This window comes from Platalea leucorodia, assembly GCF_965183815.1.
Source record: "Platalea leucorodia genome assembly, chromosome: 3".
In the NCBI taxonomy this organism is placed as follows: Eukaryota; Metazoa; Chordata; class Aves; order Pelecaniformes; family Threskiornithidae; genus Platalea; species Platalea leucorodia.
This window is the reverse complement of record NC_138825.1, coordinates 9,396,861-9,409,732: the sequence shown is the minus strand read 5'-3', so window position 1 is coordinate 9,409,732 and position 12,872 is coordinate 9,396,861. Positions and strand designations below refer to the sequence as shown.

Sequence of the window (12,872 nt, the reverse complement as noted above, 5' to 3'; positions counted from 1 at the left end):
TTTTGTCTGACTGTATGTATCAAACTTCTAAGTCTTAAACTTGAAGCAGGAGTTGAAAGTCAAGTTAATGACAGATTCTGCATGTAGACTGTTCCTGGTGCAGACTGATGTTTCTGAGTGCAAGTAAACTTCAAAACTTTCAGAACCCTGTTCGTAGATCTGATATGGTACCTTATCCTTAAGAATTCGTATTCAGATCACTTCAGTCTAAAAATAAATCTGGAGCTAAAGCTTCTCTTCAATTCTGCTTAATTATCCTGTATCTGAGTTAATGAGCTTGAAGGTCTTTTGCCTTAGTATTGCTTATCACAAAGGAAACACAGCCTTGCAGGGGCAGCAGGCTGGCAGACACTGCATCGTCACGTCCATTTAAGACATCCAGAGGAAATCGGCTTCTGGCAGGCGCTTCCTGTATCTCATGCAAGCTGACGGGATCACTGAAACCTGGTCCGTCATTCTGAGGAAGGAAGACTCATGGCAAAAAGATACCTTGTTTGCTCAGCCTGCTTTCTTGATAATTGCTTTGTGGTTGCTGCATATTTTTGCTTTCAGAGCTTGCTAACCCAAAAATACCCTATGGCATGGGAAAATAGGAAAAAACCCCACACAACCAAACAACAGAAACTTGCCCAGCTTATCAAAGGAGGGTTGCAACTGCCAATTTTTAATACAACTAGAAAGGTTTTGCCAGTCTTTGACCTTGTCATTTTTCCCTGTGCCAAATCAAGGGTACAGCTACCCACCTATGAACAGTATTTTCTCCGGTAGATGATGCTAGTCAGTGTATTTGTGGAAGAGCTCTGATGTTTGTACTGGACTATACCAACAGGGTCTCTAACCTCATAGGTAGTTCCTTTGAAGTTAGATCACAAGGGTTTGTAGGTGTCTCTGCTTCTTGGCCGAAACGGGAAGACTGGAAGTCTATGTCTGATGCCACCCTACCTACATTTCCTGCTATAAATGCTTTCATTTGCCTGAGACTGGTACTGGGAGTGACTCCAAACTGTTCTTCCTTCTAGTCAGGTTCTTACGCATTTCTTGACATCAATAATTAGCTCTACATTCCAGGGCGAATGTGCTCTAGTCCACTTTGAGACAAGGCCTGACAAGAAAAACAATACATTTCACAGACCTTTCTCTCTGATAAGCTCTTCACAAGGGACGAATTGGGGACCAGGGTTATTATGGGGCTAGTTTTCAAAGACATTTGGTTTCCTAACTCATGGCAGTGCTTTCGAAAATCAAAGTAGGTACCTGATTGCTACCAGCAGTCTGACCTTAGGAATCACGCATGAGATGATGACAATTGTCACAACCCTTGAACTGAGTCAGGAAAGTCACTGAGGAGAGAGCTACTGGAGTTGAGACAAGCTGGTGAGGACCACTGTAACAGATGTCTGTTTATGAGAAAAAAAAAGGTTAGCTTTACATCACTACAATTTCTAGAGATACTAAATAGATCTTGTCCAAGGGAATTCAGTGTTAAAAAGCAATTACAAGTCTATCGTAGATTGTGAGTCCAGCCTAGTTACTCTGAAGGCATGGAAGGGAAGAGGCACGTATCCTGAATGCTAGCACAAGAGAGGAGAGAGCAGGCCTAGTACAAGGAGCTACTAATTGAAAGAGGAAAAACAGAAGAGCAGACCTTCATGTGCCATGCTTCCTCCATCTGTTTTCACCCCCTAACTATTTAAATCACACTTTTACGCACTTAGCAATTACTACATCAATATCAGTTCCTTTTTTACTTATAACATGAATTAATCTTTTTTGATAGACTAAAGGACAGCAAAATAAACCATTGTGGATAAGGACTATATTTATAATCTTCAATTACTGTAAGACTTTTATGATATAATTTACTATAAAGATCCTCTTAGGTTCATGTTTGACTTCGCACATATTACACTGAGCAGTTTTCCCTCCCCTGGAATGCTGACTGCCTGCTTATTGCACTCAGGTTTTCAGGAACATTTGTTAACCATGCAGCCATAAAAACACCCATGTAGACATGGAGCTCCTTCTTTCATGATTTAAAAGAAAACAGGACAAAGCAAACCGCACACACATACACTGAAAAAATAACATCCATGAGGACTGCAACTGCCTGACAAGCTTTCAGCCACAGGTGTTTCTTCTTCTTATAATTGAATAAACACTGCATATGGAGGTAGTTCTGTTTTAATGAATCTCTAGCAGTGGTTTCCAAGAGCTGTTTATTTTTCCTGCACTGCAGCTTTCTTCTGAAGGGTAAGGCTAGTGTTATTTTGTTGCTAAATGTAGTTATTTTGGTGCTGTTTTTTGCAGTGTGCTGCCTTTGCTTTTCATTTGAAAGAATAGTTAACAGAAAGTGTTAAAGATCTGCTGAAAATGTGCTTTTAGTAATAGAACAGTTTATTGAGGAATTGTTAAGCAAAGCTTGTTCGTAAAGAGCAAAAAACTAGTTAAGGCCTCTGAGGTAAGATTTAGTGTGTACTGTCAGATCTCTCTTTTAGACAGAGTTTTTATTTGCGTTTGTCTTACAACATTGCAGATAATTCTTTAGTGCAGTAATATCGCTTCTGTCTTTGTCTAAGAGGTCACTTTATTACAAATATTAAACACCAATTATTTCCTTTTATTTTTTCCTAATTTGTTCTCAAATACTTCAGAAGTTATTTGAAGTTTAAACAACTTGCTTCACAGGGCTCTGGATAAGCATTTTTTCTTGTTAGTAATGTGACTCCCTTTGTTCTGAGTTCAGGCTTGGGTAGCACCAAAACTAAGAATCCTGAGGGCTTCCCTTAAGTAACGTTTTTAGTGAGGGACAGAAACGTTTTAGTAGGGTCGGGGGTTTTTGGGGAGGCGGGAGGGGGGGGTTGGGTTGTTTTTTTGTGGTTTGTACGTTTTAAAACTGTAGGAGACTATAGGAGGAACTTTAAAAAGCAAAATGAGTAGATAACAGTCCTCTGCTGGTTGCAGGTAGTCGGTATTTCTATGGGTGCCTTCAGTTTGCGTTTTGAAAAGTGCACATTTTTGCTTGTGAACAGCAGTCTTCTCATTGATGTACAGAGATTTTACCGTGCTCAGCGTGAGCTTCTGTGTGCAGTAGAAGACTTGAAGATGGGCTTCAGATTTCTGTCTCCAGCTTGGGTTTCCTGCTGGCTAACAGGGGGATGTGTTTTCTTCTCACCAAACACTTCTCTTGGAGGAGTTTTTGGGTTTGATAACTTTGGCAGCCTGAGAAAACTGTATGTGCTATGCAATAAATAGTACCAAGTTCTTTAGCCTACCTACTTGAATAATTTTTAAGTAAATATATTATGTTGAGTTTGTCCTAAAGTAAATAAAAGTGGAATATATATGCTCTTATGTGTTAATAATATGCCACAATATGCAAGAGGTTCTTTTCGAAAGCTGGGGTAAAATAAATTGCAAGGCTGTTCACACAGCCTCTGGCTTGGAGGATCTCTTCCCAATTATACGATTAAGTAATTGCATAGTTATATTATTTAGCTTGGCAGATGAGCAGTTCTCAGTGTATAAAGTGTCAGATGTTTGCCCTTTAGCATCAGGACACAGGATGGAAATCTCAGGCCTGCTTCTTGTGACCAATGTTGACAGTGACTAAGGCGTCTTTCTCTTGCTTTCTAACCCTTTCTCCGCTACCTAGGAGTGGGGTTCCTGAGTATCTCCCTCATATGTTTCTGTGTTACTTGTGTGACACTAAGGAACGTAAAGACGACTTAAAAAGCAAATGGCTGAGGCAGGATCAGTGTTCTGACTGCTAAAGCGCTGGTGCCTTTTGGGTAGACTTTGCCCGCCCACCACGCGTGGCTCAGCTGCTCACGGGAGCCTTGTTGCAATGTGGAGCCTTTGCACTGCTCCCACCTGGCTTCAGCAGCCGCTGGATTGGAGCCTGAAAGAGGAGAGTGTCTTTTGCCAGCTCTGTGGAAGTCGCTTCAGTATGAGAATGAGACTTAGTCCTGGCCGATCTGCAAAATTAATGTGGCAGGGAGCCGCTATCTGTATCTGCGAGTTGTTTTTGTTGTGTGGGATGATGATATAATTGAAGTCTGAATCTGATGCATGAAGAATAATTTGAATGTGGTTACTTCATCACCTTTTGAAGGTATTTTAGGAACTGCTTTACCTCTTAAAATGGCGGGTTGGTGATCCGCAAGCCAAGCAAACAAAAAACACCCTTGAAGAGTCTCTGACTGAAAACAAGGTTCTTCTTTTGTTGTTACTCGTGAGGCTTCTTGAAATAAAGTCTCTCACTTCGTTTCAAAATAAGTATTTTTTTTTTCTCCTGGATTAGAACGTAGGACTTCCTGCTTTGCATTTAGAACCAAAACTGTGGCTTTCCACACTTTGTTTCTGGTTCTTGTAGATTGCTTAATTTTTTTTCCTTTCAGTTTGGTTGAAGGGAGAGTAAAACTGTGTATGAAAGCTGAGGAAGATGCCACTTTTCATGCTTGATTGGACTTCCATTATAAGTGTAACAGGGTATAATAAAACTCTTCACCTTCCTTGCATAGACTCTTGCTTTTTTTAAGATGACAACAGGTTTCCCTGTCTTGCTCCATCCCATTAAAAGATGACTGAGAACGAGGGAGGAAAGGAATCGAAGGCAAATGCTGATGAAACTGATGGATTTTTGCTTCCAACAGTTGAAAGGGAGGGAAATTATGTTAGTAATTTTTTCAGAATTTGCCTTCAGTATGTTTTTCACCAAAATCTTGGCTCTTAATAAACCAGAGTGATCAAGGGAGAGGAGGAGGAACTGGGGATCCACTAGTTTAATTAAAAAAAAAAAAAAAAAAAAAATCTAAAAAAATCCAAAAGTAGACACACTAATATTTTTATTTAAAGTAAGGCGCTTTTTTTTCCCAATTTACATCTTCAATTTCCCCTTTCTCCTCTTCCCTCCACCCCACCTCCTCCTCCTTAAAGCTGTTTTGACCTAAATGTCCTAATCTAAAAAGAGAGCCTGTGGCTCTGCTTTTTAGGCCTCATAGAGTGGAACTCAGATACATAAACGCCTAGTGGCATTTTAGATGTGCAACAACATATCACGTGGTCTTTAGTCACCCCTCTAGAGCAGCAAAACCTTCCTCTCATCTCCTCATACCTACACGCTGTGTATAGATGTTTGGTTACTTATGGATATTGAGTGCTGTTATAGTCTCCCTCTTTAAGCATATGAGGAACGCCCAGTGTTATTATCTGTAAGTACATGTGTTGATAAGAGTTGCATGTTAGAATGACTTTAAAAGAGCAGCATAATTTAGTGATAAAATTGTCTACAGGCTAGTGATGTTCAAATACAAAGGTGCATTAGAAAAGCTGATTAGTTTGGTCAGCCACACTAGATGAAACTTGAGGCACGTTTCTGTTATTGGCCATACTGTCAAATGGCTATACGCTGTATCTTGCGAAACCTAGGTGTTAGGATTTCCTAGCTAAACTTGTACAGTACTCTTGTTCTTCATATTGTGATGGAATAATAGTGGAAGCTATTGAAAATATTCCCTCAATTGAACAGATGAGTAAAGTTCTTATGAGGTATTGTCATACTTCATTTATCAGCTAGCTGTAAGATACTGCTGCAAAAAATATTTTGCCTTTCTCAACTTTTCTTTTTTCCCCTGTTACAATTAAAGGCTTAAGGTGGCTGGTTGGCTGGTTTGAAGTTTTCCCTCTGTTCCCAACTTGCTCAACCTATACCTTCAATTCAGCCTTCAAGTTGAATCCTCCAATAAGTAGCTGGTAGCATCTTATGGTCTTTTGTATTTGGTGTTCTGAGATCATGGAGATGTTTAAAAGCAATATTTAGTGCTATGGCTAATACATTATCTCATGGCTATTGGTGTCCTGTGACATCTGGAGAAGTCTTTGTGTAGAGCTTGAAGTGTCTGGCATCTCGGCAAAAAAAACAGCCTGTGCAGTCAACACTCCCATATTGGCAAGCAGCAGCTCCTTTGCCTGTTAAGATTTTTAAGGACCATGCATTAAACCCAGCATGTGCCATTCTAATAATATTTTTAAATGTGAATCAAAAAAGGCTAATGTTGTACCTGATTTGCATGCTCTACCAGGCTGCTTTTTATCACCACCACCACCACCACCACCACCCCCCCCCGGCTTTGTAAGTCCACAGCTGCTGGATGTGGGTGGTGGTGGTGGACATGACAATTCTGAGGAGTTAGAGGTGGCTGCAGGCACCTCTCCTGATACATAGAATTGGCCTCTTGGGGATCATCTTGGTAGGTCCCTGAGGACCTCTGAGTTTGCTGTCCATCACTTCTCTCCTTCTCTCACTTCTACCCACAGTTGTAGCTTGGGCTTTTTTGGTTTACCAGAGTAGTTGAAGTAGGTCTAGCCCTTAGCACTGAGGCCTGAAAAAAAAAACAAACCTACACCACCAACCCCCAATTCTTAGCACTGTTGTGCTGATCAGAAGCTGCCGCTGACTCAATGTTAAATGCAGTAGGTGATTTCTTCCATGGTTTTGGGGACAGACTTTTCTGAACAACAATATGCTGAAAAACAACCGCAAAGTGTCAGGATGCTCTTGGGAATCTGATATGCCTCTACGCAAGTTCGTTTGGAGAGAAAATACCACCACCATCCCCCCAATCCTCCCATCTGTATGCCTTTATTACCTGTCAGCTCTCGCAGGCTGAAGCAGCTGATCCCAGTCCTGAGCCCGACTGTCCTGTCTTCCGTTGGGATAACTCTGTCACTTGGGACCTTCTGGAGATGAACAGGATAGAGACATGAAACGTTAGTGCCTGCCTATCAGAAGAAACATTTCTCTTGACAAAATTAGCTTTGAAATTTGAGTGGTCTAATGAAGAAAAGTCTGTGGTGATTAAACATGTCGTGCTTTCTTTTTCATTTAGTCTGACTCTTAATAGTAATGGCTCAAAGCCACATCCTGCACCATGATGAAATAAAGCCACACTGTCAGCTCCTCCCCTCAAAAATGGAGCACTGCAATACCACGTAGTCGTAAGGAAGTTTCTGATACCACAGGTGGTTTTGGAAATGCAGAAATAAAATACCTCAGGGGGCCTGAGGTTGAGCTTCGGTGTTGGGCACTTTGATGTCCAGCTGTGTGCAGCAGCATGGGACGTTTTATGCAGCAGGGGAACTTTTTTTTTCATCCCAGAACCCTGGCTGGTTTGAGCCTGTGTTGCATAGTTGGGGTGTGTGGGCAGAGGACATCCTATTTGCTGTGCACCGCACACGCTTCATGTGCTCTTTCAAAAGGTCTCCTCTGTCTTAGGAAAGCTGAAAGGGTGAAAGGCAGGAAAGCCAGGGATGCCTGGGCGATGGGTGCCTCGGGCGCCTTTATGCAGCTGACACCTTCAGAGCAAGAGTGTAGAACTGGCATGTGAATGTCGTGGGAAGGTCAGTGGGGTTTGCTAAAGTAGAACTTTCCACTTCCTCAGGAACTTATGGGTAAGAGAGCTGGGCACTGGAGCGGAAAAATGGTTTCACTAGTCACCTAGGTGTGAGGCTAGCTGGTGCATGTCCTGGCATGGTAGGTGGGTTTTATATGTGTGGCCTTAGCTGCTGAGGACGCTCTCTGTGGAAGGGTACCTACGCATTAGCACTGATGTAGGCACCAGTACGGTCTTTCTGTTGCTGGCATTTCGGTGGTTTTTGCTTGCAGGTAGGAGGGGAAAGAGATGAGCCCACACCAGCTGGTGTAGGAAGTGCCACTGTTCGGAGCGATGGATGCTGCTGGGGTGTCTTCAAAGGGAAGAGAGCACATCCAGCCTGCAGCGGAGCTGGGAGCCTGAGTAGGTGGTGCAGGGCCAGAGGAGGGTAGAACAGAAGGCCAGAATTGCTGTAATGAAATCTCCAGGGGGAATTAAAACCCTTAAAGGAGGGGCTCAGAGTGGGGAGGAGAAGCAAGCTTTGTTTTCATGAGAATTTGTACTTAAATACTTGGTTTTTTCTTTCAGTAATAGATTTTTCATGAGAAACTTACACCACTGCTACTCCAGGCTTAAAGATCCAGGCCTTGCCTAATTGCATAGCTGAGTTTTTAATGAGGCACAGCCACTTGATCTGGACAGAGGTAGAGGCACGACAGATACTGGTGATTCCTACGCTCGTACGAGAATGGGGAAAAGCTACAGCTAAGTGCACAGTGAAACAACTCTGTGTCGGGATTTATACCAGAATATTTATTCTATTTAAAAATTGTATCCTGAGACAAATATATGAGAACTGACCACTGAGGGGCAGGAAAGGAGCAGAAAGAGGGGATAAATGTCTGGGAGTTAGAGACTAAAGGTAACAGGAGGAGGCTGGGTGAGGGACTAGATCCATTATTGTGCACTTTTCCTGTGTTAGGATTAGTAAATTGGGCACTCCTGAGGTTATGAGAATGTACTGCTAGTATTATTTTCTTCTTTATTAATTTATATGCACTTTTTTCACTTCTAGCTCTCTTAAATTCAGGGTAAAAGATACTGTGAGCAGGGAGTGAGGCAGCAGCTTCGTAGAAAAACTGTTGTGCTTGGGTGTGGTTTGGTTTTGGGTTTGTTTTTTTTTTTTAATTTGAGCTAACTAGATAGTCTTAGAGCAGAATAGCTAATAATAAAGGAAGCAGTGTTTGCAGTTCATTGAGCTTTGTGCTACACCCACCATACTTAGCAATGCTCTTTATTCTGAGTTACGCTTCAGCCATGTTTGGCAGCGGGGTGATAGCAGAAGCATCAGTGAATTTTGGGTACTGCATCTGTTTTGGCTAACGTAGCAGTCATCCCACAAGAACAGCGTTAACTCTTGGCAGTAAAGGGAGATGTTGCATATCTTTATAAAACCTAGTGCAATGGGGTCCTGATCCTGGGACTAACACTTACCTATAAGGAATAAATTGCAAAAGATGTGTAAGAAACATTCTCCAGTCATTGCATTATGTCACACAATGTTGTTGATGAGAAAGCTGTCTCAATTAGATATGCTACTCATGATTTAGAAAAGGTACAGGTGCTTCGGAACTGAAAACCTGTTCTATTGGGGAAAATGTATGAGGCTGAAGGAAGTGGATCAGTTTTGATGAGATCTATTGAATGCTCCAAACTAGAAAAGGGATCGGCTAACATACTGTTCTTGGAAGCATTTTAGAAGTACCAGTTTCACCTGGCTGTTGTGCTTCTTCCTTGGCCTGTAGATACTGGCACCTACAACGAACAGCCTGTAAGCCCAGAAAGTTGCAATAAAAGGGAGTAAAAAATACTAGGTATTTTCACCAGATATTCTGCAATGGTTAAATAACTGTGAGAAAACAAAAATGCGTAAGTTGGAAGGAAGTTTAAACTAATGGTTTGTTTAATCACCAGCACCATCAAACAAAAACCGCTACTGGGTCTTAGCCCAGAGGACTGTGGCCTGTATTTTCAGAGCAAAACTGCTCTACTGCTCCATCTAGTGTTATTGGGCCCCCTCGTTAAAGGTAAGGGCTGGACCTCGTTTAAGTAAACTCCTGTGTCTAACAGGAGCCTGATCTAGCGCCATTGAACCTCACGTTTATGACGGGACACTTTGGCCCTTCTGTTGCCAGAAGGTTTTCTGCCAAAGTCCGCAGTAGTTGATTTGAAATCACTTCATATTAACTAAGTTTCATAAGCATGGTAGAAGTCTTCCTATAGAAAACTGGTCCCAGATTGGTGACTGAATTTTGTAGGAATACTTCAAGCAATAGGGACCTTCCCAGGGTTTTCCCACTTTACTCTTTAGTGCAAAGTAGGTAGGGAAAGGTCATATTCAAACAGAATTGTAATAAATTGATTTTGTGGTCACTTTTATGTTGAGTAATGTCACAGGCATCTCCTCTTTTACTAGCAGCGGTTTTTAAAGTCTGTGCCAGAAACTGGCGCTGGTACAGCAGGGTCTGTGTGATGGGAGATGCTCATATAGGAAAAAACTGGATTTCTGAATGTGTTTTAGCCTGACTACAAAAATATATGAAGTTCTGTTATCTCATATGGTAATCTGAGTTATTTTGTTTGAAGTAGTAAATTTTGCTCTACTCCTCATCATGCAAATGACTAAAATGCACAGCTAGTGGCAGAGAGACTGTTAGTTACGTGGCTGCTTCAGTCCTGCCCCTTGCCTGCATCTGTGAGCCCTAATCCAGAAGTCCCATAGCCGGGCAGTGGGAATGCAGCGCTGCCCCGAGCACTAACAGCTCTGGGGGTGCAGGTTCAGAGAAGATCCTTGTGAGGGCTCTGTCCCTTGAGATGGGCGCTGGGGATGTTCAGCTGATCCTGAGGTGGCTGCCTTGGCCTCTTCTTTTCTTCCCAATGTCTGGATTTGGCCCTTCCGCAGCCTTCCTTTGTGGGCTCTTGTGTTGTGCTGCTGATATGATACACTTCAAGTCAAACACGCTTTTTTTTTTTTTTTTTTTAAAGTCATCTCTTCCAAAATAAAAAGTGCAAATTGAAAGTACAATCAACATCTTTTTGACAATACAGCAGAACGTTAAATTTACAAATATAAAATTACAACTGAATATTTAGTCTTATTTAGAATTTTACAGAAAATTAATCAGATAAAGTGCAAATAAAAAAATAGACATAACTATTTTTTGGGGGGGGGAAGCTTTCATCATATGTTTGCAAACACAACTGATTTTGAACAGAAAAATATTTACAGTTTGGCAGTCTGTGAGTTGTTGATAGAAGGTTCTTGAGTTGCAAGAACCAGTGCTAGTTTCTCATCTCTCAAGTTCTGCTTCCAGGATTTCTCCCCATGTGTCGACGTCCATCGGATACATGCTTTTCTCTGGCAAGCTGCTTTGTGAAGGAATGTTGCTGTATTTCCCACTCAGCCATTCTTGCTTCACTTTGCTTTTCCAGTAGTTTCTCAGTAATGTGATCTGATGGAAAAACAGACAGCTCAACTCTTGGAAGTGAACTGATTAAGTTGCATTCAATACAAGTAAGTTTTGCATTGGAATAGTGATGCTAGAAAAAGGATTTGAATTTTTGAATGTGAAGGACACATTTGAAGAATGTGTCTTTGGATATCTAGACGCTAAGCCCAGGAAGGTGCACTGCTGCCAAGAAGCAGACCTTGGCCTACTTCCAACTTTTCTGTTCTAAGTGGGGTGGAGGATTGCTTCTCGCCTCAATTCTTTGGGGGTCAAGATGAAAGCCCTAAACCAGGAATTAATCTTCCTCCATACTCCTTAAAAGAGGTGCCTTTCGCTTTCTCTTCCTATTTGGGTAGTGACCTTTAACTCTTGTTTGGGCTTTTAATGCAGGCTGGCTGGGTTCTTCTCTTCAGCCAACCTTTTAGTGCAAGAAAATGCTGACTTGGTGTGTTTGTTGCTTCTACTTCAAATCCCCTCCAGATAAAAGGAGAATCGGAGCTCTGGGAATTCCTGTACAAGAGTAGTAAGAGCTGTACATTTCAAGGGCAACCATGACCTGCTCATGGCTTTGCCTCATATTGAAACAACTCTACTGAAATGTGTGAGTCCAGAACTGTTTGTTTTGGTTTGGGTTTGTTTTGTTTTTTTTTCTGCTGCTTTTCTCTTTTCACCCCTCCACCGCACCCCTGCTCTCAAACACACCAGCTAAAATGAGGTGAGGATCATCCTCTAGCTGGTCCAGAGTAGTGACACCACTCCTCTCCTGATCTACCTCAGCTTGCAGGCTGGACTTGACAGCGATAGATCTTCCAGCACGTTCAGCTCCTAACTCCTCAGAGCAGCTGTAACTGGGAGTGTGTGTGGGGAGAGTTTCAAAACAGCTCCTCCGAGCTCCTGCTTGTTTCCTCTGCTCTACCCCATTTTTTTTCTCCTGGATGTGTGTTGCTCAAGGCGTATTAAGGCAGAGCGACCCAAGGATGAATTGCTGGGAAGTCGTTCCTCGCCAGCAGAACTATTCCCACGAAATACAACCAGAGAGCGCACACTGCCTAGCTGGGGTACGTTGTCTTCTCCCCGCTGGCCCTGTCTACTGGGATGCGGGCTTTCTTTCATGTTAGGGCTGTGCAGACTTCGCTGCGATGAACACCAGTGCTGAGGCGGTGCGGGGCAGTGTGAGGACCACACGGGGTGAGCCGGGCCACCCAGATGTGGTCCTGGGTAGGACGCGGGACAGCCTTGCCTTCATCCCTCTGTGTATTTAACCAGATGCCCAGCTGTTGGGGCGCACTGCTGAGCCACGCTGTGATCACAGCAGTTCTCCCATTAGCCTGGGACAGAGGAGATGTGCTGATGTAATTTCTTTACATATTTCTAGTACCAATCCCAGAAGCCTCGACGCTGCTGACGTCACGCCGCTGATGCTAAATTTACCTTCCAGGAATATCCATTTCCTCGATCGCAGTCGATCTCCCGCTGGCAGACAGCCCTCACGCTCAAGCAGTGGTGCCTCCACAAGCCGTCGTTGCTCTCGATGACGCGGTGCCAGCCCTTGCACGTCACGGCCGCGTGACACAAGCTCTCAACGTCCAGGTCGCTGAAAATCCGAGAGCTGACCTCCGGAGGGAGGAGAGCCACGAAGTCGGCCGGGCCTCCTCCTCCTCCTCCTCCCCCCCCCCGCCGCCTCCCCTCCCGGCCGGCCGGGAGGAGCGCGGGTCCCCCGGCGGCAGGGCGCTCCCCCTCCATCGCCTCGGGGCGGGGAGGGCGCCCCCCGTCACCGCCGCCGCCTCTGCGGGCGGCCGCGGCCGGCAGCACCCGGGGCCGGTTCTCCGCCCGCCGCCATGTCCCTGCCCTCTGCCCGCCGCGGCGGCGGCGGGGGGTTTTAAGGCGAATCTTTCGCTTTCCGAGCCCGCAGGGGCGGCGCGGCCCCGCCGCTCTGGAGGCGGAGTGGCGTAGCGGCCCTACGTCATCACGCGGCGTCCGCGCGCCAGCGGCC

At 43.9% G+C, this 12,872-nt stretch overlaps 1 protein-coding gene across 1 annotated transcript; it reads right to left on the bottom strand.

The window, feature by feature from the left end:
- Positions 1–2,864: 2,864 nt before the first annotated feature.
- Positions 2,865–12,743, bottom strand: FBXO48 (F-box protein 48). Its single transcript, XM_082306911.1, has 2 exons — positions 12,311–12,743; positions 2,865–10,882 (listed from the first exon to the last, which is right to left on the bottom strand). Exons 1-2 carry the CDS (start codon positions 12,620–12,622, stop codon positions 10,721–10,723), a joined length of 474 nt encoding a protein of 157 aa, XP_082163037.1. The 5' UTR covers positions 12,623–12,743; the 3' UTR covers positions 2,865–10,720.
- Positions 12,744–12,872: the final 129 nt, after the last annotated feature.

Coding starts and splice junctions, on each gene's coding strand:
- FBXO48 (XM_082306911.1), bottom strand. CDS start 12,622: ATGGAGGGGGAGCGCCCTGCCGCCGGGGGACCCGCGCTCCTCCCGGCC. Junction 10,883..12,310: donor GAAATGGATATTCCTGGAAG/GTAAATTTAGCA, acceptor TTTTTCCATCAG/ATCACATTACTGAGAAACTA.